General features: G+C 40.1%; 1 protein-coding gene across 1 annotated transcript in view; it reads left to right on the plus strand.

Annotated features, from left to right (window-relative positions):
* LOC306888476 (synaptotagmin-9-like) overlaps nucleotides 1-18052 on the plus strand; it is a gene marked incomplete at its 3' end in the record, with an annotated part of 45076 nt that extends 27024 nt beyond the window's left edge. Inside the window, exons 4-7 of the mRNA XM_079446811.1 lie at nucleotides 8000-8120; nucleotides 8592-8763; nucleotides 11059-11188; nucleotides 17984-18052. Coding sequence (XP_079302937.1) covers nucleotides 8000-8120; nucleotides 8592-8763; nucleotides 11059-11188; nucleotides 17984-18052 — 492 coding nt within the window. The remainder of the gene's footprint in view (nucleotides 1-7999; nucleotides 8121-8591; nucleotides 8764-11058; nucleotides 11189-17983) is intronic.
* Between the last annotated feature and the right edge of the window lie 5354 nt (nucleotides 18053-23406).

Genomic DNA, 23406 nt, shown 5'->3' on the forward strand with positions numbered 1-23406 from the left:
TGTCATCATTTACTCACCCTCAAGTAGTTCCAAACCTGTATGACAGAATTTTCATTTTTGGGTGAACTATCCGTTTAAGAGGCTGCTACAGTTAGGGCTTTTGTGGAAAAATCAGTTTGAAACAGACTCCCTTTTTTCCATAGAGGGACTTAGTAGCAAGTACCTATTATAGAAAGCAATATGTTATAAGCAAAGTGTGTTATGTGTTTTGTTTTGTTTATTTCACTTTTAAAGCACACATCAATACAACTGTTGTTCCAAGGTGCTGTACAAACAAAGTAAAACAAATAAGAACCAAGAACATACAAAGATAAATTCAAATTAAACACTAAAAATTCAATGACACCCCTCAATACCATGTAGAATTAAAAGCCTGAGATAATACATTATTATTTAACTGAGTTTTAAATGTAAATATAGTTGGAGCTGCTCTAACATACAGGGGTAAAGAATTCCACAGTCTAGGTGCAACTACCGAAAAGGCCCGATCACCCCGTTTTAATCTAGCCCTAGAAACAGTTAGAAGCAGCTGATCAGAGGACCTAAGGGATCTAGTAGGCGTGTGTCGTTTAAGAAGGTCTGCAAGGTAAGGAGGTGCCAAACCATTTAATGATTTACAAAAAAACAATAAAAGCTTGAATTACATTTGGAAACATATTGGCAGCCAATGAAGGGAAAATAGAACTGGTGTGATGTGCTCTCGTTTTTGAGTGCCTGTCAGCATCCTAGCTGCTGCATTTTGGACTGCCTGCAAACGCAACAATGCTTTCTAGCTAACTCCTATATAACGGGAATTACAATATTCAAGCCTTGAAAAAATAAAGGCATGGATGACTTTCTCAATGTCTTTAAAATAAAGAAATTTATTTACCTTAGCCAAAAGTCTCAAGTGGAAAAAGCAGGATTTAACGACAGCATTAATTTGCATGTCAAATTTAAAAGCTTTATCAAATAAAACACCCAGATTTTTCACCACCATCTTATTATACGAGGCCAGAGGGCCAAGGTTAACAGTCTCACTCAGCCCAAAAATAATAATCTCTGTTTTGTTTTCATTTAGTTTTAAAACATTTAAAGACATCGAGCCTTTGATATAATTTAGACATTCTAAAATAGGAGTTAGAACATTCTTGTTATTCTGTTGTAATGGTAGATATATCTGCGTATCGTCTGCATAACAGTGAAATGAGACATTATGCTTCTTAAAGATAGACCTCAAAAGGAGCATATATAGAGAAAAAAGTAATGGGGCAAGAATAGACCCTTGAGGGACGCCACAGGTTAGAGGAACCGAGGGAGATAAAAATTCACCAACATTAACTGCAAAGCTTCTATTTGATAAATATGACTTAAACCACTGAAGACCCACTCCTGGAATTCCTGCATATTGCTCAAGACAAGAAACCAAGATAGTGTGGTCAACAGTATCAAACGCTGCACTAAGATCTAATAAAACTAGGACTGCAGAGGCTCCAGAGTCAACAGTTAATAAAATATCATTGTAGACTTTTAAGAGTGACAATTCTGTACTGTGTTTTGCTCTAAAACCTGATTGGAGAACCTCGAGTACTGAATGTTTCTATAAAAAGGGCTGTAACTGAGTGAAAACGACTTTCTCCAACACTTTTGAAAAAAAAAAAAATTCTAAATCGGTCTACAATTTGAACAAACTGTAGGATCCAAATTAGCTTTTTTAATAAGAGGCTGCACTACTGCATGTTTAAAATAGACAGGAACAGAGCCTGAGACCAAGCAACAATTTATTATTGCCATGACACTCGGACCAATAACAGTAAAAGCGTGTTTAAAAATTTGAGTAGGGATAATATCTTGATGGCAAGCTGTTGGCTTCAAATGCTCAATGATCTCCCCCAAGGTTTCAAAAGATACAGGCTCAAACTGATCAAAAACAGCAGAGCATGTAGATGGGGCTGATGGATCGTAATCCGGTAGTTCAATAGATGATCTAGTATCGTCAATCTTATCAGTAAAATATTTAAGAAAATTTTCACAAGTTTGTAAAGAGGCATCAAGACAATCAGGAGCAGGAGGATTAATAGCATAATTTAATGTATTAAAACTCTAGGTTTGTGCCGATTTTTTTTCAGTAACATCCGAGAAATAATTTGCCCTCGCTCTATTTAAAACTTCTGATAATTGGCTAGAGAAATTTGAAGCTTGTCCTTCTTACATTTGCTCGTCTACAAATCTGTCGGAGGGCATGAGTAGATTCATTTAGCCAAGGATTTGATTTATGTTTTGCTTGCTTAACCTTCAAAGGTGCAACATAATCTAAAATACTGGTGCATGTAGAATTAAACAGAGAAAGTAATTCTTTACACAATTTACACAATCCAAATTTAGAGGAGAAAAAACATAATTGTAAGCAGTGCAAAAATCATTAATAGTTTCAGAATTCACTGTACAGAGACAGCGAGCAGCCATACATGGTTTAACAACAGAACAGGGTAGAGACATTTCAAATACAACAGACTTGTGATCAGAAAAAACAGTATCAGAGATTTCAGTATCGCATACAGTAAAACCATGGGACAGAACAAGATCTAGGGTGTGACCATGTTCGTGTGTTGACCAAGTCACAGACTGAACAAGATTAAAAGAGTCAATAAGATTTAAGAATTCTTTGGCCAGAGAGTTTGAAGGACAACAAACATAAATATTCAAATCCCCAAGAATTAGCAGTCTGTTGTACTTTGTCATGATTCCGCCTAAAAATTCAGTAAAGTCAGAAATAAAATCCTTATGTAATTTGGTAGGTCGGTAAACCAGCGCACATAGCACTGGATTGGTTAAATCAATTTGCAACAGTTGCAGTTCGAAACTGGAGTATACATTAGCCGGCAGTCTCCGACAGCCGAAATGTCTTATAAAAACTGATGCAAGTTCTCCACCTCGACCAGTAGTCAGAGGAGAATTAAAAAACGTACACTCCGGTGGCACAAGTTCCGAAAAAGGGCTGCGATCCACAACATTTAGCCAAGTCTCAGTCACAAATAAAAAATCCAGACAACATGAAGTAAAAAAGTCGTTCAGTATAAAGGACTTATTTACTAATGATCTTGAGTTAACCAAAGCCATCCTGACCACAGTCAGGTCACCAGCCGACCGTGATAACATGACATAGCGGCCGAGGATTCATTAGATCCACACCACCTCTGCGCAAACGAGGCAAACGTACCTGAGGGTGAATTCAAATCACTTTTATTGTCACATCACCACAGCACATGTGCCTTCGTGAGTGAAATTCTTGAGAGCGTGCTCCAGACAGTGCAGAAACAATTTACATATAGACATTACCATACATACGTACAGACTTATACAGATGACAATGTGTAATATACACATACATATACTCAGTACACACAGTGTACTATTTGACAGACATACAGTTATCGATACACATTATACACAGTATGTAGTACACATTCTACGTTATATACACACAGTAATATGCGAAGATGCAGCAGATTATATATAAACCGGGTGTGCAAATGTCATGGATGTGCATTGGATGGTATCCAGTGCTGGCAAAAAGATTGTTGTATTTGTGCAGTAGTGTACTGGTAGTCCAGTTTGAACTGTATGGAATTAAAGTGCAGTGCGTGGTATATTGTAAAGTGGGAGTGTGCTGTAGGGTGTATTAGTTTTGATTGTTCATTAGCCTGATAGCCTGAGAAAAAAAGCTATCCCTCAGTCGGCTAGTGCGGGATCGGATGCTGCGGAGACGTCTTCCTGAGGGCAGCAGAGAGAGCAGTCTGTGGGACGGGTGGCTGGAGTCATTGATGATCCTCCTGGCTTTCTTTATACACCGCCTGGTGTAGATGTCCTGGAGGGAGGGAAGCTCACCTCCAACAATGTGACGGGCAGTTCGCACGACCCTTTGCAGAGCTTTGCGGTTGCCAGCAGTGCTGTTTCCAAACCAGGCGGTGATGCAGCCGGTCAGGATGCTCTCCACAGTGCAGGTGTAGAATGATCTGAGGATGCTGGGGCTCATTCCAAACTTCCTCAGCCGTCTCATGAAGAAGAGGCGTTGGTGTGTCTTCTTCAGCACTGCATCTGTGTGAGCGGACCATGTGAGATCCTCAGTGATGTGAACACAGAGGAATTTGAAGCTGTTTACTCGCTCCACAGGTGTCATGTCGATGGTGATGGGTGTGTGTTCTCTGCTCTGTCTCCTGAAATCCACCACCAAGTTCCTTGGTCTTATCGATGTTGAATGAGAGGTGGTTCTCTTGACACCATTTAGTCAGGGTTCTCACCTCCTCTCTGTAGGCCGTCTCATCGTTGTCAGTGATCAGGCCTATCACCGTTGTGTCGTCTGCAAATTTGACGATGACGTTGGAGCTGTGTGTTGCTGTACAGTCATGTGTGTACAGGGAGTACAGGAGTGGGCTGAGGACGCAGCCCTGAGGAGCACCAGTGTTGAGGGTCAGCGGGGATGAAGTGTTATTGCCCATTCTGACCACCTGACATCTGCCTGTCAGGAAGTCCAGGATCCAGCTGCACAGAGATCCGTTTAGTCCCAGAGTCTGGAGCTTCTCAACCAGTGTGGCAGGCACTATGGTATTGAATGCTGAGCTGTAGTCCACAAACAGCATTCTCACATAGGTGTTCTTATTTTCCAGGTGGGAGAGAGCAGTGTGCAGGGTGAAGGCAATAGCATCGTCTGTGGAACGGTTTCTGCGATATGCAAATTGTAGGGGATCCAGTGAGTCAGGCAGCACAGAGCAGATGTAGTCTCTGATGAGTTTCTCAAAGCACTTGCTGAAGATGGGTGTCAGAGCAATGGGCCTCCAGTCATTCAAGCATGTGATTTTATTTTTCTTTGGTATGGGCACAATGGTGGATTTTTTGAAGCATGCGGGAACCACAGACAGAGAGAGGGAAAGGTTAAAAATGTCTGTGAAAACCCCGGCCAGTTGGAATGCGCATGCTCGGAGCACACGGCCTGGGATGCCATCGGGACCCACAGCCTTGCGGATGTTCACCCGTCGGAAGGATCGGTGGTCAGGTGTCAGGTGGTCAGAATGGGCAATAACACTTCATCCCCGCTGACCCTCAACACTGGTGCTCCTCAGGAGTTACATCTGCGACAGAAAAGGAAAGTGCGCTCGCCTCTTCTGCTACAGCCGCGGGAGCGCGCTCTGTGTGGGCGGTGTTGTGAGCCTCGAAACGAGCATAAAAGTGATTAAGTTCGTCCGGTACAGAGGCGGCAATGTTCACAGTAGCTGGTTTATTCCCTCTGAAATCTGTGATGTTATTGATACCCTGCCACATGCTTCTTGCGTTGTTGGATTTGAATTGTTCTTCAACTTTGTTTTTTATATTGTCGTTTGGCGGCTTTGATTGATTTCCTGAGATCGTAACTGGCTTGTTTGTGATCGTCAGAGTTTCCGGATTTAAAGGCAGATGTCCGCGCTGACAAGGCTGCTCGAACATCGCTGTTAATCCACGGTTTTTGGTTGGGGTAGATGCGGATTGTTTTTGTTGGTACTACATCCTCTACACTCTTCCTGATGAAACACGTTACAGTATCTGAGTACACCTCTATGTCGTCATCAGACGCTGCCCGGAACATGTCCCAGTCCACGTGATCAAAACAGTCCTGTAGTATAGCGTCTGATTGGTCCGACCAGCATTGAATTGTCCTGAGGGCGGGTGCTTCTCGTTTCAGTTTCTGCCTATAAGCAGGCAGGAGCAGAACGGAAGTGTGATCCGATTTGCCGAAAGGTGGGCGGGGGAGCGATTTGTAGGCGTCCCGGAATGGAGAGTAGCAGTGATCAAGTACACGATCACCACGCGTGTTGATGGTGATGTGTTGAAAGTATTTTGGAGCTATTGTTCTGAAGTTGGCTTTGTTGAAGTCCCCCGTAACAATAAACGCCGCGTCTGGGTACGCGGTTTCCTGCTCGCTTATATTCCCATACAGTTCCTTGAGTGCCTGGTCTGTGTTGGCTTGAGGGGGAATGTAAACAGCTGTGATTATGATCGCTGTAAATTCCCTCGGTAGCCAGAATGGTCGACACAGAAGCATATGAAATTCCAGATCAGGGGAGCAGGAAGATTTAATAGAGTGTAGGTTCCTTTCATCACACCACGAGTTGTTGATAAAGAAACAGACGCCCCCACCTCTGCTTTTCCCTGTGAGCTCTTTCGTTCTGTCCGAGCGGTGCACGGAGAACCCCGTAAGCTCGATGGCTGAGTCTGGAACCACTGCAGACATCCAGGTTTCTGTGAGGCAAATAATGCAGCAGTCCCTTGTTTCCCGTTGGTATGAGATGCGTGCCCGCAGTTCACAGAGTTTGTTGTCCAGTGACTGAACGTTAGCCAGCAAGATAGTTGGAAGAGGAGGTCGGAGGGGACGGCGTCTGAGTCTGACAAGGACGCCGGCTCTCTTCCCCCTTTTCCGGCGGCGTTTCCTCGGTCGCGATCGTGCGGCCCAGACAAAGGGCTCTGATGCGGTGTCTGTAAACAAGGCGCCGGCGTTCAGGAACTCAAAGTCCGGTTTGCGTTGCGCGACGAAGGAACCGATGTTTAAAAGCGTGTGTCTATCGTAGACAGTTATACTGACAACATCTAACACGTGAAACAACAAAATAACAAATAAAACATAAGAAACATAAGAAAAACTGCAAACTGCACTTTTCTTCACGGCTGCCATGCTCGGCGCCATCTTGGATACTTGAATTGAATAGAAAACAGGTACAACAGGCCGAATCCAGCAGTACAACGGCTCCATGCAATGCCAAGAAAAGTAGCGATCAACTCATATCGGCGGGCAGAGGGATAGGAAAGGGCACAGCAAAAGACAACAGGTACGATTTCCATCTGATAAGTGCACCACCTCGCTTTCCACGTCTCTGATGTCGCTTTCTTCTGGGAAAAGCAAAGGGTAGCTGGCGTAAGCTTCCCGGAATAGTAGACAAAGGCGGAGGGAAACTGCCATTCGCCCTTAGATCCTTGTTAATCGATAATTCGACTGCATTTCGAATATCAAAAAGTGTCTGCTTGTCATAGACAAGTATAGTTGAAACATGGTGAAAAGTCAGAGATAAAAACAGAACAATAACAAACAGCCAGGTAGATTGAAGACGGCAAGCCAAACGCTTGTATTGTATTAAATAACCTGCACTTCTGATTGAATGCAATTCTGATTATGAAGTCTGCACACATTTTCTGTTTTCTGCTTGTTTGCTCTATAACAGCTCATGCAAACTGCTGAGCCATTGTTTGATTGTGGGATTTTTTTTTCTTTTTTTTTTCTTTCTCACAGTGGTCTATTATACTGTGCTCTGTTATTGCTCCTAAATGGAATGCAAAACTAAAACATTATTTGTAACATTCAGAATCAATCACCACAGCAAGAATACTCTCACATTTCAAAGTAAAAATAAATTTATATTTGCATAGTAACACACTGTCCTTCTATATATCAGTCAGTTTTGAATTACCTGGATAATCACCATATAATCCACCAATCACCATAATTTTTTTTTTTTTTTACTTGCCATTTCTGGGTTCTGTCATTTTTAACCATGTCGGTGAAATTCAAATTGCAGTAGCTGATGGTCAGGTGTAGATTAATCTCATCAGTAAGATCCTCCTTTTTCAGCAGACTGGAGGTAAGCTGTGAAGTTCAAATGAATAGGTGTTAGAAAAGCTCATCTCACATTCTCGGCTGGGTTATTTCGAGAGAAAGTGATAACACGGCTGTTCATTTTTAATGCTGCTGACGTTAGTGTTCTGATATGATGCAAAGTGCCATGAACAAATTCATGAGAAGGTGGCTGCTTGTTCCTCTGTGAACTCCATGTAATCTATATTTACCATGTTCGGCACAATTTTCAGTGAAAGAATGACTACATGAACAGATGCATGAATAAATAACTGAATCAAACAGTCATTAATATGAATGAAGGTGTTTACTGTACAAGTCGAATAGCAAATTGGAGTAAATAAATCTTGTTTCTGTTGCCAGGACAATGTGGACCTGGGGGATTTGATGTTTTCTCTATGCTACCTACCTACTGCTGGACGACTGACCATCACTATGATCAAAGCACGAAATCTGAAGGCCATGGACATCACTGGAGCTTCAGGTATGAGCAGATTCAAATTTAATTAATATACCTGTATTAACACATAATCTCTCTCTCTCTCTCTCTCTCTCTCTCTCTCCATAACAGAATAGGTGTAGGGGATTTGCAACTTACAGTATGATATGTAAGAGGCTTATAGATAAAGTTTTAAGCTTGAAAGAATATTTAACCACCCCACAGTGCAATACATGAAAAATTGTGAAACAATCTCACATTTGCATTCATGCATAAATACATTTAATAACTGATTCCCTTTTATAGTAATATAACATGGTCAGAGTTGTAGCTTTGACTATTTCCAGACATTAAACATGACTTTTCAATTTATGTATGTCTTTCTTTGGATTTGTGTTCAAAAGGAACTGCAGATAAAATGTTATGGCATCAAATGTAAATTAAGACATATTATTTCAATATTCTTACTGTGATAACATTACATATTTTCACTACCCACTTGGACTCATTTCCTAGATCCTTATGTGAAAGTTTCTCTGATGTGTGATGGACGAAGACTGAAAAAAAGAAAAACCTCCACCAAGAGGAACACATTAAACCCAGTGTACAATGAGGCCATAGTGTTTGATGTCCCTCCAGAGAGCATTGACCAAATCAGCCTTCTCGTAGCTGTTATGGACTATGACCGGTGAGAGTCTTACAAATGTTGTATGCGTCCTTTCTGCCCATTATAGACACATGCTATAAGAGTATCAATTGAAGTTAAAGATTATTGCTTTGTTGCTATTTCTTCTTTTTCTTTTGTGCTTTCTTTCTGATTTTTAAACAAGGTTCCAGTTTCACAACAAGTTAAGCTCTGTGCACAGCATCTGTAAAATGCTATTGATTACCACATAAATTAATTTTGACTCATCCTCCAAAAAATCACTCAAACATAGATTACATTTACACACGGCACTTACAATGGAAGTCTATGGGACATTAAATTATTATTATTATTTATTTATATTTACATTTATTTAAAAATTATTTAACTGACAGTTATGCATATGGAGACCTAACAAATTTATTAAACAATGTTATAATCTATAATTGTCAGTCCTGTCTTCCTGTGTCTTGTTTCCCCTCTTCTCGTGTCAGTTTCCTGTTCTCGTTTAGTTCTCATCATTAGTTTATTAGTCTCCAGCCGTGTTTTATTAATCATCTAGTTTTCCCCAGTGTTTATTACTCCTCTGTGCCCCTGCCTCTGTGTCCGGTCTTAATCATCATTCTGAGTTTGTCCTTCCGTGTCTCGAGCGTTACCAGTGTTTGGATAATAAAGTCAATGTTTGAAGAAATTCCTTGCCTCCTCGTTTTCCTGGCTCCTATGAAGTGTGACAGAAGACCATTAATATGGATCAACGAGCAACGAGCCACGACCTGCTCACCTTCTCGAGGGCATTTGTGCCGCGCGCCCTCAACAGTGAGGTCCTCGTGACACTGTTCCGGCTCGGGATCTCTTACCACAAGCCAATGGAGCTCCCAGACACCTCCAAACTTAATTGGAAGGAGGCGGTCATCCGGTGTCTGAGAGTCTCCGATCCCAAACCGAAATCCTCTCCGCGGCTCCAAAGTCATGTCCGCCGCTATCCACGGCTATCTCAAGGCCGTGGGCTGTTTGTATGACAAGCCAAGTCCAGTGCCAGCCCCTCGACAGCGCCCTCCAGTGTCATTTCCTCACAAACGCCCTACAGTGCCCACCTCTCCAGGGCCAGTCCCTCCAGTGTCCGGCTCTACAGAGCCAGTTCTCCAAGAGTCCGCGGTTCCCGAGAGCCCCCAAGTGCCCGCTTCTCCAGAACGCCAGCCCGATCAAGCCCCTACTTCCCTCAAGGAAAAGTTTTTTTTTTTTTTTTTTTTTGGGGGGGGGGCTGGCTCCTGCCGTAGAGGCCGGGACTGGGGACGCATCCTCTACTCCACCATGGCCTCCCGAGTCCCCTGACCCGCCATGGCCGCCCAAGCTCCTAGACCCATCATGGCCTCCCGAGTCCCCTGACCCGCCAAGCTCCTAGACCCGCCATGGCCTCCTGAGTCCCATGACTCGCCATGGGTCCCGGAACAGGCGCCGCCCTGGAGGCCTCCAGAGCGCACCCCCCCCCCCGTATGTTGCAAGGCGCAGGATGCGGGAGAGTAAATGTCTGTCCTGTGTCTTGTGATTCCCCTCCTCTCGTGCTCTTATTTGGTCAGTTTCCTGTTTCCTGTTCTTGTTTAGTTCTCATCATTAGTTTATTAGTCTCCAGCCGTGTTTTATTAATTATCTAGTTTTCCCGTGTTTATTAGTTTTCTGCTTCCCTGCCTCTGTGTCCGGTCTTAATCGTCATTCTGAGTTTGGATAATAAAGTCAATGTTTGAAAAAGTTCCTTGCCTCCTTGTTTCCCTGGCTCCTACGAAGTGTGACGATAATCTGGTGTGGATGCTATTATTGTTCTCATTACAGCTTTTGCTGCCTTTAATCATGAGTTGTGTGCATTCTCATGTATTTCTGTTTATATTAATTTGTTTATCTGTAAGTGTAGCATTGTTTTGGTGGTTTAATATTGGGATGTTAAAAATGGGCACGGACAAGGCAAAGCAAACACATCCTAAAATGTACTTTATGCTTGTGAACTTTAAGTCTATACTTCATTGTATGTTCATTATTGTGAGCATGCTTTTTGTTTGTTAACTGAGAGAAGAGTCAAAAAAAAGCAAGAATGGGAGATGGGAAATGTTGCTTAAAACTGATTTTTTTATTTTTTTATTTAAAAGTTTAATAATATTACTATTAATCCAAAACTATACATGCAAAAGTACACACATTTAGATGAAATGATCTTGATGAAGAGATAAAATATGTGAGCCATATAGAAGGGGCTGTGGAGATACATAATGCAGTTCTGCAAAAAGAATAAGATTGTAAAAAGTAGTCTTATGAAGTAAACCGTATTTTTCCTGTCTCTTTACACAGTGTAGGTCACAATGAGGTCATTGGCGTGTGCCGAATAGGTAATGATGCTGAGGGTTTGGGCAGAGAACATTGGAATGAAATGTTGACATATCCACGCAAACCCATCGCACATTGGCACCCTCTCATCGAGGTAAGACCACATAGACTTTCTCAATTAAAGTTAATTCAGGTCAAATTTAGTGCTTGCTCATGGACAGCAGGCCTAATACATCAGGCATAAAACTTACTGTCACAAATATACCGTTTCAAGTTTAAAAAGAGATGAAAGCAGTGATTTGTTTGATATTCTGTTTGAAAACCTCTCGTTTTGTGTCAGTAAGACAGTAAATGTCTATTTAGAGCTCCTGCGTGTACTGTATGTACGTTCTCTTTCACTGGCTGTATTCTTGTTTGCAATTATTATAGGATGTTCACGAAAAGACTCTCATTTCAACAATTTATTTATGCATTGCTTAAACGTACCACTAAACCTTTGTACTTCATGGCTGAATGTGGAATTTGAAGAACATACTACTGTTGGTAACACATTGCTAACAGCTGGTCTTGCCAATTAAAACAAAATCTGTTTGAGACTTCGATGCTTTTGTCATTACTCACAACATAATTCACAAACTCGGGTAATTGCTGTCAAAAACTACTCTCCTGTTGGTCTTATAAATGCTTGAAGAATAAACTGTTCAGGGGTAAAATGTGGGCCATTATTTAAACAAAGAAATAAAATATTCCAGAGAGCAGAAGAGTACTGTTGACCTTTATACGGCGAAGACTTCAGATTTACTGCAGGGGAAATCTATCTCTTAGATTGTAAGTGTAACAACTTATTACATTGAAAAAAATAAAAATAAAATTATATATATATATATATATATATATATATATATATATATATAAATGGGCACGGACAAGACAAAGCAAACACATCCTAAAATGTGTATAATAGATATTATAACTATTATTTATTTATTCAAATAAACCCAAACTAAAAAGTGAATAAGACTGTTTTAGAGTTTTTTCAAGCATAGAATGGATATCAAAATTAGAGAACAATCTATAACTACTTGTTTTCTTGTTTGTTTGTTGTTTTCTTGTTTGTTTGTTTGTTTCTGAAATATTGTCAATCTTCATCATATTAGCTGTAGGTATACCACTGTTTTATTAACATGTTTGACAAAATATCCAAGGCATTTAAACAAAAGCCTTTATTTTGTGGAACACAGTGATCAAAATTAGAGAACAGTAACCACTGAAGCACAAAAAAAAAAAAACAGATTAGAACTAACATTTTGGAGAGTTACAACTGTCAGAAAAAAGTAGGAAGTGTAGAGGCCCTTGCTTTGAATGACTTCAGGACATCTGCGGCCACAGGACATCAATAGTTTCTCAGACTGTGCTGCTGTAATCTTGGTCCACTCCTCTTCCCGTCTATTCCATAGTTCGGTAACTGTAGTGGGTTTCTTAGCCATAACTTTGTCACCAAGGGTTTTACAGAGATTTAGATTAGGATTCTGGCCCAGCCATTTCATAATTTCAATATTCTTAGCTTCAAGGAACTGCTTTACCTATTTGCAATGTGATGGGGACACTGTCTTGCATGTAAATTGCAGGCTGACTAGCAGATGCTTGCAGGGAAGGAACTACATGTTGTTGAAGGAGGTTCTGATAAACATTTGCATTCACCCTGCCATATAGCTGTATAAGAGGCCCAAACCCAGCTGAAGAAAACATCCCCCAATACATGACACTTCCCCCTCCACCTTTCTTTACACATTTGGGCTTCAGTCTTTCCCCAGTTTGACGCCAAACAAAATGTTTCCCATAAATCCCAAATAAATTAAACTTGCTCTCATCACTAAAGTGAGCTTTGCATCAGTTTTCCTGTCTCCACACAACATGCTCCTCAGCAAAGGTGATCTTAGCCTTTTGGTTCTTTCTACTGATGAGAGGCTTGTGTTCATTGCAGAGTGCACTTTCAGTCCGACTTCTCCTTACCCTGTTCAGCACTGAACTGACAAGCAATTCCAGCTGCAGTGTTGAACCCAACCAAGGCTCATTGGAAATGCATGCCTCTATATACATTTGTGCAAAACCGAAAAAACAAAAAAAACATACCTCTTTGTATGAATCACTGCAGTTTCCAGTTGAAATCAGTACTAGAGGCTATAAAACTGACAACTTGTATTCCTTTTCACAAAGTATGATTTACAGGAACAGAGTTTTGATTAATAAAGGTTAATTTTCACACACTTGCAGAATATTATGCTATGACTTCAAAACAATTGTAACATCCTGCACGATTTGAAAACTGATACTTTTGAAAGTTGTCGTCACATATACAGCTTCAAATGCATGAGTTTTCTAATTCAGATTTGCTCGGTAGTTCACGCGATACGGCATTGCATGAATGATGAAGAGCTCTGGGACTAACCTTGTGAAACTACGATTTGACCAAACAGCTCAAATACACATAAGGAAGTTAAAATAGAACAGCTGCATCAACATATGTGTTTTTATATCACTTTTGCATTTGTTAACACTATCGGGTAAGTTTAGGGTTGGGTAAGGCATTTTTCCAGCACAATAAAGCATTAAGCTTTAGCAACACTTCACAGATAGGCTATTTGAATTCTGAACAGCCGCAATATGCACCTTAAGCAGTGTAATAAATACACAGCAATACGTGTCTGTACCAATGTAATAAAAATGTGCCACGGTCACATGTTTAATGTCTATTTAGCACCACTCTCTGGGCATTTCACTTTGAAACTGCTGCAAAACGTTAAGTAAGGTACGTAATTATGGTGTTGCAAAAATACATATAGAGGCACATATTTTCATGAGCCTGGGTTGGTTGAACTGATTCCCCATTGAGAGTGTCTGATTTATCTCGTCTTGAATGAATTAGCATCATTGTAAAGCTGCAGTATTCTAGAAATCACAGATTTGGAATGACCAACTTCTCTTGCAATGGCTGAAAGGGTCATCCCTTTGGCTTTTATCTAGATCACGTTAAAGTGGCCTGCCATCTTGCAATCTCAGTGAAATCTGGAGGAGTGCTGCCAGTTAAATAAGGTTTGTCATTTAATTAAGGAAATTAGAGCCAGATTAACACCAAAAACTTGGGTATCTGGGAGTCTTTTTTTCAAATATCTCATTTAAGTTTTTTATACTGTGCTTCAGAATACAATTAATTCATGAAATACATTAAACTGCCCTTCTACTCCCATGGCCGCGGGAACTAGGGTTGCTGCAGCACCCCCGCTGCAGGGCCGGATCTGAGATTTTCCTTGTGCCACTCGATCATCCCCAAGATACTTAATTTTTGTGATAGTTTTGGGATTAATTATTTATTAAACTGACCAGAAATATATAGCCTAGTGAGGTTGTATTATTATTTGGCGCCTCGCGTCCCTACATCTCTCCCTCACACTGACAGAATTTCACGTGAAATATTCACGCGATATTACCGTAATTTTACTTTCTGACTTGTAAAAACCATTCAAGTCCACCGTCCTTTTTATAAGCCGTCTGCCGAAGCTTTCTCACTTCTCAAGACGGCCACCGACAATCACTGTTTAATTGTGCTCTTGTCTCTGGTCAAACGCACTCAAACAACCCTAATGTATATCTATTAACTACACACACATCATAACGTTTTAGGCAAGTAGGTTACCATATTATGACATAAAATATTTTAATAAGCCAGAATTTGTATTTAACCTGGTCACGTTTAATAAAAACTCATTTTAAGTTTAATTAACGCAGCATGTCTACGATTATTCAAACAGCAAACAAATTATACCGCGAGCAAAGAACATATTATCAAAGAATATCACTGAATTCAGTCTAGCGTGAGTGTAAGCACATTAAAAAAAACTATAATCAGTTATGTTGTCTGCGGTGTACTTTGTTGTTTCCAATGAGAGAATTCGCCAAAGTGCATTGATCAAAACTTTTTTAGCAAAATCTCCTTAAATAATAGAAATATTAAAGAAAAAATTATTGAACTAAAGTCGCAAAAGCACAAATATATATTGGTTCGAGCCCCGCCCCCTGCACCCCACAGATAAAATTTGTTCCCGCAGCTATGTCTACTCCTGTTAGGATAAATTTAAAGAGGACTAAGCAGTTACCTTGAAATTTAGGAAATTATGTATGAGAGAAAATGTCTAAGGTAAATTAGAAATTCTTATTTATAAGTATGGAATTTGACTACAATGTATTTATTTTATTTTTTTAGAAGAAACAAATTAAATAGAGAGGCAACACACTCAAAAGGGGGGTGGGCACCCTGGAGGCTGGTGCAGGACAGGGACAAGGGGAACACCTCCAGGGTGGAACAGACAGTACCGGGGCGCCTTGGCGGATCAGGGAGCTCAGGAGGCCATGGCTCGTCCCTCGGCCCAGCCACTACAGCCGGAACCCACTTACCCCCCCAAAAAAATCCTTGGGGAAAACTTACGGGCTTCAGGGCCCTCCGTGGGCTATACTCAGGCACAGGAAGCCCTCTCGAGCTAAACATATGAACTGGAGCCCTCCGCGGTCTATCCACAGGAACAGGAACTCTTCAGGGGCTGGGATCGGAAGCTAAAGCCCATACTGGGCATGACGGGAGTACCACAGCCCTCCTTGGGCTGGAACGTAGAGTTAGGGGCCCTCACAGGGTGGACTCAGGAACCGCTTCCATATCTGCGACAAGTGAAGCAGGCCTCCGCGGCCATTACAAGAGGAGCCGCCTGCCCCAGACAAGTCTCCATGGACAAGACCGATAAGACTAGATCAATTAAAACTGTTCCTGTAAACAATATTTCTGGGGACATGAAATTGACACTGGTCAGGGGCTGGAGCCTGCACTGGACTCTTGGTCAGGGGCTGGAGCCTGCACTGGACTCTTGGTCAGGGGCTGGAGCCAACGCTGGACTCTTGGTCAGGGGCTGGAGCCAACATTGGACTCTTGGTCAGGGGCTAGGAATGGCACTCCTGGCTGTGATTAGGGAACTGGATCCACGGGACCTGGGAACGCCACTCCTGGTCGAAACTGGGGACTGAAGTGAGCCACAGCCGGCGGGCTTGACTTCAGATCGGCCGGCGGGCTTGAGGGGGCCACAGCCAGCAGACTCGACATCGGAACGTGGCTTGAGTGAGCCGCGGCCGGTGGGCTGGAGAGAGACGCGATCGGTGGGCTGACTTCGTAGCAGCCGGCGAACTTGACTGATGAGCGGCCAGTGGACTCGCGACACTCACAGTGATCCCACCGAACTCCTACGCTGCATTTCCGCAGGCTAACTGTGCGTTCACACCGCCGGCGGCGAGAGCGTCAAAATTCGCCCTGGCCGCCCTGACTGAGACGCTGTAGAAAAGATTCGTGGACGCGCTGACGCTCTGACGTAGATCGTATGCTCGTCTTGTATTTAAAGGAGCCGCAAAAGAAACAAGTAGGTTGAGCCAATGAAAAGCCATTTGTGTGGTGTGGATTTGTGTTCATGGTTAAGTGCTAGTCTAATTTCAACATTATAGGAGACATTTACTAGCCTTGGTCTTTAATTAACATTAATTTGTGTGCAGCCTACATTACAAACTGTCCAGATTGAAGTGTAGCCTTAATGTAATAGGTCAAATCGGTGTTGTTTTGAGCAAATAAATTGCATTCCCGCTGAAAAACAAACGTTGTAGCGGGAAAATGTACCCTATAATTTTTATTTATTTATCTCCCTGTACACAAACAGGGACACGTCAAATATTATCGGGAAACCCGCCACAGCAATAACTAATCTCTCTTCCATTTTGCATGGGAACTAATGTGGTCGGAACCAAAGTTTACAGAACTGCGTTCTCTGGAACCCTCTCAAGTGGAGGACTTCTACATTCCGATTGGTTGCCGCCCAACCGCGTCATAGCTCATTACCATAAAGTTGACCCGATTTCAACTCTCCTCGACGCTCTCACCGTCCAAGACTCGCCGCGCCGCTCTCGCCAGAGCTCGCCGCCGGCTCACATTGAAAATGAATGACTTCCGGCCGCTTTGACGCTCTCGCCGCCGGCGGTGTGAACGCACAGTAAGGCAGGACGACAAGCGGCGACCTCCATGCCGTGGGAAACAAAAACAGGAACCAAAAAAAAAACTTAAAAAAATTAACAAAACAAAACGTGGTGAATGGGTGCCGCTTACTTCATTTGCGATCTGGTCTTCTGTCACGGTGCACACAGCAAGGAGGAATGAGGAACACGGAGACGAGTAGTAAACTCAAATCAACAGTCTTTAATACAAATATGACAGGGTAAAACAAGGCAGGGCTGACACACAGAAATACCGGGAGTAACGAGTAGACCAGACAAAAACTAATTGAACAGACAGGAACTTAAATACACAGGATGATTAATCACACACAGCTGAATGGAATCATAATCAAACTAAACAAGGACAGGAAATTGACCAAATAAGGAAACAGGAACTAAGACAGGGGGCAAACAAAACCAAACGTGACACCCACCTAAAAAAAACTTTCACTTTCTCATCACATACAGTATTTCAGCATAACATAACAAATAAATAAAAAGGCCTGTTTTAGGACCATTACTTAAAATTTCTAATTGTTAGAAATGAGCATAATTCAATTCTAAAATTATTATTTCATTTATGAATATTATTATAAAAAAAGTAAAAAAACAACAACATTTTAATAAATTAAATGTTAACATGATGTCTAAATACCTGTGTATTTATTATTTTATGTCTAAATACCTGTGTATTTATTATTTTAATGTTGTTATTAATTCAAATTTTTTACTTATTTTTTTTGCTTGACCTGTGAACTGTGAATTGAATGTACATGTCCACTGCAGTAATGTCAAAGCAATGCAAGCATGGCTAATTAAGTTTTGAGTGAACTAAGATGACTAGTTATTTGTTCTCCTGCACTCTCTGCAGTATCACAGTACTGGAGGGGGAAGTCAGGGAGGTTCCTGTAATTCCCTGAAGGCCCCTCCTTCACCATAGCCTGAGGTCCAAGGTCTCATCTTTAGAGCAACAAAAGAAGAGAATTCATGCACAAGATGTTCTGTCCTGGGATCCAGAGGCCCAAGATCAGAGAGCTCCAGTTGGCTGTTCTGACAACAGAGGGAATGGCGTGCCATTTTCTTCTCCCTGTGCACCTGGAAGCCCTTCCACTGCATGGGAATACTTGATTGTTTCAGCTGCATGTTGGGTGGTCACATACTGTATGGTTATTTTGTGCTACTCATGGTGAATTGGAAAAGATAATTTAGTGGAAAAAAGTGAAAAAGAGTATTTTTATGTTGTTCTCAAAGTTTTCTAAATCAGTCTCGTTGTGTGTTTTTAAATGAAGTGTCAGTGTGTCACTCAATGCTCTTGAGGATAGAATGTAATTTTCCCTATTTAATTTATACCCTCCCACAGCGCATGAGTGTGTTTTGGTGTGGTAAAGTTCAAGATGTTCTCTGTTTCTTGTTTGAAATGCTCTGTGGATTTTGTAATAAAGCGTCATGGTGGTGAATTGTTTTCAGACTTTGCAAGTAAAATGTTATTTCTCATGTTATTAAACATCTATTTCTTACATTTACATTATTGTCACAACAGGAACTGGCAATTAATTTAAAATTGCAGAAGACACATACTGAACCACAATTGTAAAAAAAAAAAAATATATATATATATATATATATATATATTCCCTGAAATGACTCCTGAGACTACTAAATTTTCCCATATTGAGTCTGACAGATTTTTTTTGCCTTCATGCAGCTCTAAACAAACGTGCTCATTATAACCAAAGCAACAGACGTGTTGAAAGTGCTGTGTTAAATGTCACAGGGATGGTGCAACTCATGTCAGATGGCACTGATTCATGGAGATTGATTTAGGCATTCATTGATCTGTTTGCTTTGTCGCCAATCACACTCCATTTGTTCCTGTCATGAGTCCCGAGGACTTGCTTTCATCAGATACATCTGTTTCCTCCTGACAGAGAACAGCTTTGGAGAATCTTTTGTCACAGAAATAACAGAATTGAGCAAAAAAACTTTTTTCTCTCTTTTGCTGCATTATATTCAAAGTTGGAGGATATCTATTTGATATCTCTGGATTCCAATAACTTGTTTTCCAAAAAGGGTAGTGTTAGGTTTTAATTTACAGGTTTATGATTTTCAAAAAGGATGACACCTTGATAGACAACTGTATTCTGCAAAAACTTGCTAAACTGGGTTTATTGTCCTATAATGCCAGACCTTTTAGTCAATGATGCAGTTTATTTGCATAATTAAAACAAAATAAAAAATCAACATCTACCTAGTTTTCTTGTTGCCTGACATCATGCGCTTACATAGCCTACAGTATACATCAGTAAAATCACATTTATCAGTTGGAAGCCTGTCTACATGTGGTGTTATATTGTGCTTTGAATTACACAGAATCACATCATTACTGAACATTAATAATGAAAACACTTGAACCATACAGCCTCAATTGATCACATACTGTTTTATTATGGATTTATTACATTCACAGGGCAAATACAGGAAGTCCATATTATTTTTCAAATTACTTTTATCAATTTATTATTATTATTATTTCATTGGAGTTTACAAATTACCAACATTTCCAGTCTCCAATCTCCAAATTTGGAGTCTCTTACTCAAACTTTCTCTTTTGAAGTATTTCTGTGACATATTCTTCAGATTTTCGTTGAAATGTAAAAAATTGCCACACTGCTATTTCTGCTCCACCAAAAATGTAATGAATGTATTTTTTATACATTTCAGCTAAGCTTTATTTTGATTGAGCACCTGATGTTTTGATGCGGAAATACTACATTGAATGGACCTTTCTTCAGATTTCTCACCATTTTTAAATTATTATTATTATTATTATTATTCTTGTATAATGTATCAATATGCATTCAGCTAAAAGTCAAGCAGGAATTAAGGTTGTATCTTCTAAGCACTTTAAGCTACTGAAACAAAACTTGACATGATGACTTGAAACAGAACGCTAGAAAAATAGCATTTTTTTTTCTTTTTTTCTCAACATTCCAAAACCCTTCTGCCCTCCTCTTTCAAGCACTTTATAGACAGAATTGCAGATACATTTTGACAGGCCTCTATCGTTAACACTTATTTTCATGGAAAGAATTCTAAATACACACAATAATAACATGATTTTTTTTGTTTTGTTTTGTTTTTGCGAACCAGTATAGATGCATTATATTTACCAACGTGTAATAGTTAGGAAAATGTGTATGCAGCTTTACAATCAACAATTACCATGAATAACATAACAAGAACACACTCCCACATGCCCAATTTTACCAATGTAGTCACCAATATCAAACTTAATATCTGTGCTCTGGGCCCGTATTCACAAAACATTTTATCTTACCACTAAGAGTTCTCCTAAATAGCAGTAAAAAAAAATTATTAAGAGTTTTCTCTTAAAACCTATTCACAAAGCTGCTGAGACAAACTTGTACTAAGGAATAGACAGAAGTCTTAAGCTAAGCGTAAGGGTGGGGTTGACCTCGTTGCTATGGATGATGTCAGCATGCTTACAACTATGCACACAGTGATTGGCTAATAGAGATACATTCATAGAAATATTGTAGAGCACGATATTATGTTGCCATGTTAAAATAAATGTTTAAAAGTAGAATAATCATGGCTGGTTGTAAGACTTGCAAATGTAAAAGAAAACCAAACTGGCATAAAATTGCCATTTTAGGATAGTTGTGACTTGGTCTTAGTGACTCTTCACTACTCCTAACGCAGATTTAGCAGCTAGTTTTAGCGCTAAAACGCTTTGTGAAATAATCTCAGAGCAAAAATTTAGGAGTCATAAATTTAGGACTGACATGCCCATTATTTTTAAGATTTTCTCCTAAATCGGCAAGTTATGAGCTACTTTTAGCCTTAAGATGTTTTGTGAATACGGGCCCAGATGACACCAGACAAGTGGAGTCACAAATGGAGCTCAGCTTAAATGTCAAATAGATGTATATTTCTTTTGTTGGCTTTGTGTTCTATAAAGCACATTGGCAATTATTCCAGGCTTGTCATAGGATGACCAGGTTGCTCAGTACTCATGGACCATGACCCTGCAACAGTGCTATTCTCTCTCCAGCACTCTGATCACATCTGTGACATTAAAAGGTCATGGGTCAGAGATGTAAGTGCTGACCAGAGACTCTTTAAAACCTCATTACAGTCTTGTTAAGGGTAGACAGAGTCATTACTGTGCTGTAAAAGTGTAATGAGAGCTGATTTTCATTCATTGTGTGTGTGTTGCTTCACATTATTAAGAGGTTAAAATGAAAGAGGTTAAAATGAAATTAATTCACTGTCGAGCAACACTCGAATTCTAACCAAAACACTCAGACTATGATGACTCACATAGCATTTATGCTTTCATGGGGTGTGGAGTTATAAACTATCAGTTGTGAAATAACGTGCTAAAATGACTACTTACAATAAAACTGATTCAAAGTCACTTCACATTAATGGTGCTTGTTAAGGCAAACATCATTGTTACTATTGCTCATACACAGGGTTTTTGTCTGGCGGAGAATAAAAAAATAGAGATATCTAGGGACTAAAATATCATATACATATGAAAGTTCGCTCTTTTCTTACCCACCTAACAACCAACTAGAACAGGAAACTGGATAAATTAAATGAAGACCACCAAATCATGATAACATTTGATAAAAGAAGAGTTCCTCAAACCATGTGTTCGCCATCTGAGTACGCACTTTTGTAATATAATGCAGCAAACACTTCTGGGTATGAAGTTTACTGTCAAGTCACCAGTGCAGACAGTGTGGAGACTTCACAAAATGGCTACTCAAAAGAACTGGGACATACGACAGGTTTTGGAGGATTAATTAGGGATTCAAGCATGTAGTGCTGAAACCCTATTGTAATTGTTAGTATTTTTTATTTGTATTATTTTATTATTATTTTGTGTGATGAAAGGGTGATACATACTGTACTTTCACACACAGACTAAATAAAAATAATGTCATATTTGTAATAGACAAAATAGGTCAAATATCTGGGGAATGGTGAGCAGAATTAGTGAAAATAAGGTTGGCTTTTTGCACACTGTGTACAGACACAAAGCCTTAAATAAAGAGAATTTCATTGCATGATGACCTTAAGAGACATATATGCTGAAATTTCATAAAATAAATAAATTATATATATATATATATATATATATATATATATATATATATATATATATATATATATATATATACATGTGTGTGTGTGTGTGTGTGTGTATACAGTACATACATATAAATATGAGCTTTTTTGTAGTTGGTCGATTTTCTGGTTATTGAGCCTGTTGACACAGTAGTGATGGAGGTACATTCATTATATTGCCTCACATATTATATTATACTCACAGCTATCATCTTTATTGTGCGTGTCTGTGTATGTGTGTGAGGCAGTGCATGCTCAGCCTCTCTGTTGCCAGGAAACTGAAGCCTGAGCCTGGGGGGAGGGTTAGAGAACACTGGTGGAACTGGTGGAATTTTCTACCAGTATACTGTGAGGATATTAAAACCTTTCAAAAACATGCAGGTTAAACTGTACTGTATCACACAATTAGAGAAGAAACCGTTTGTTTTCAGAAAAAAATATATACTTTAGGACCATTAAGACTTTTTGCATTGATACATTTCATGACAACCACACAATTTCCATTATCAGACATGTCAGAATATAAATTTTTTTTATAAAGTTTGTTTTTGGTTAGCTAGAAATTGCTTCCTTATGGAAATAAAATGCTCCTAATATGCTCCTAGCCTCTTAATTCTGAAATATTTTACCCTGGTTTACATCAATAATCATAAGGCACTTTCATGACCCTGTCGTGAGATTTCAGTGAGTTCACAAGTTCACACTTACATATAATAAATAGTATAAAGTTTATGCGTATTTGCCATGCTGTACAAGGGGATGGCTCTGAGCTCGGAATTTTGGCCCGAACCCAGAGTCCCCCGCCTTTACAGGTTAGGACAGGAAGTGCAGAGAAGGGGTGGCAAAGGGATGCTGGAAAACTGTCAAAAACAGAGGTAAGTTTGCTGTGTATATATACACGCCTGTTATCTTGTTAACTGGGTTGATTACTGATTGTGCTCCTCTCGTGTTAATTAGGTTAATTATCTGAACGTGCTCCTCTCAAACTTTGTTTATAAAACATCATATCGAGAGACTGATTTGACAGACTGACAGCCTCAGCCCTTTCAATGAGTCCAGTAAGTACTTGTTTCAACTGGCGAGAGATAAAAATGGATCTACGTTTGCACCACAGAAGTCTAACAAAAAATCAAT

Source organism: Barbus barbus (genome assembly GCF_936440315.1).
Source record: "Barbus barbus genome assembly, chromosome: 22".
Taxonomy (NCBI): domain Eukaryota; kingdom Metazoa; phylum Chordata; class Actinopteri; order Cypriniformes; family Cyprinidae; genus Barbus; species Barbus barbus.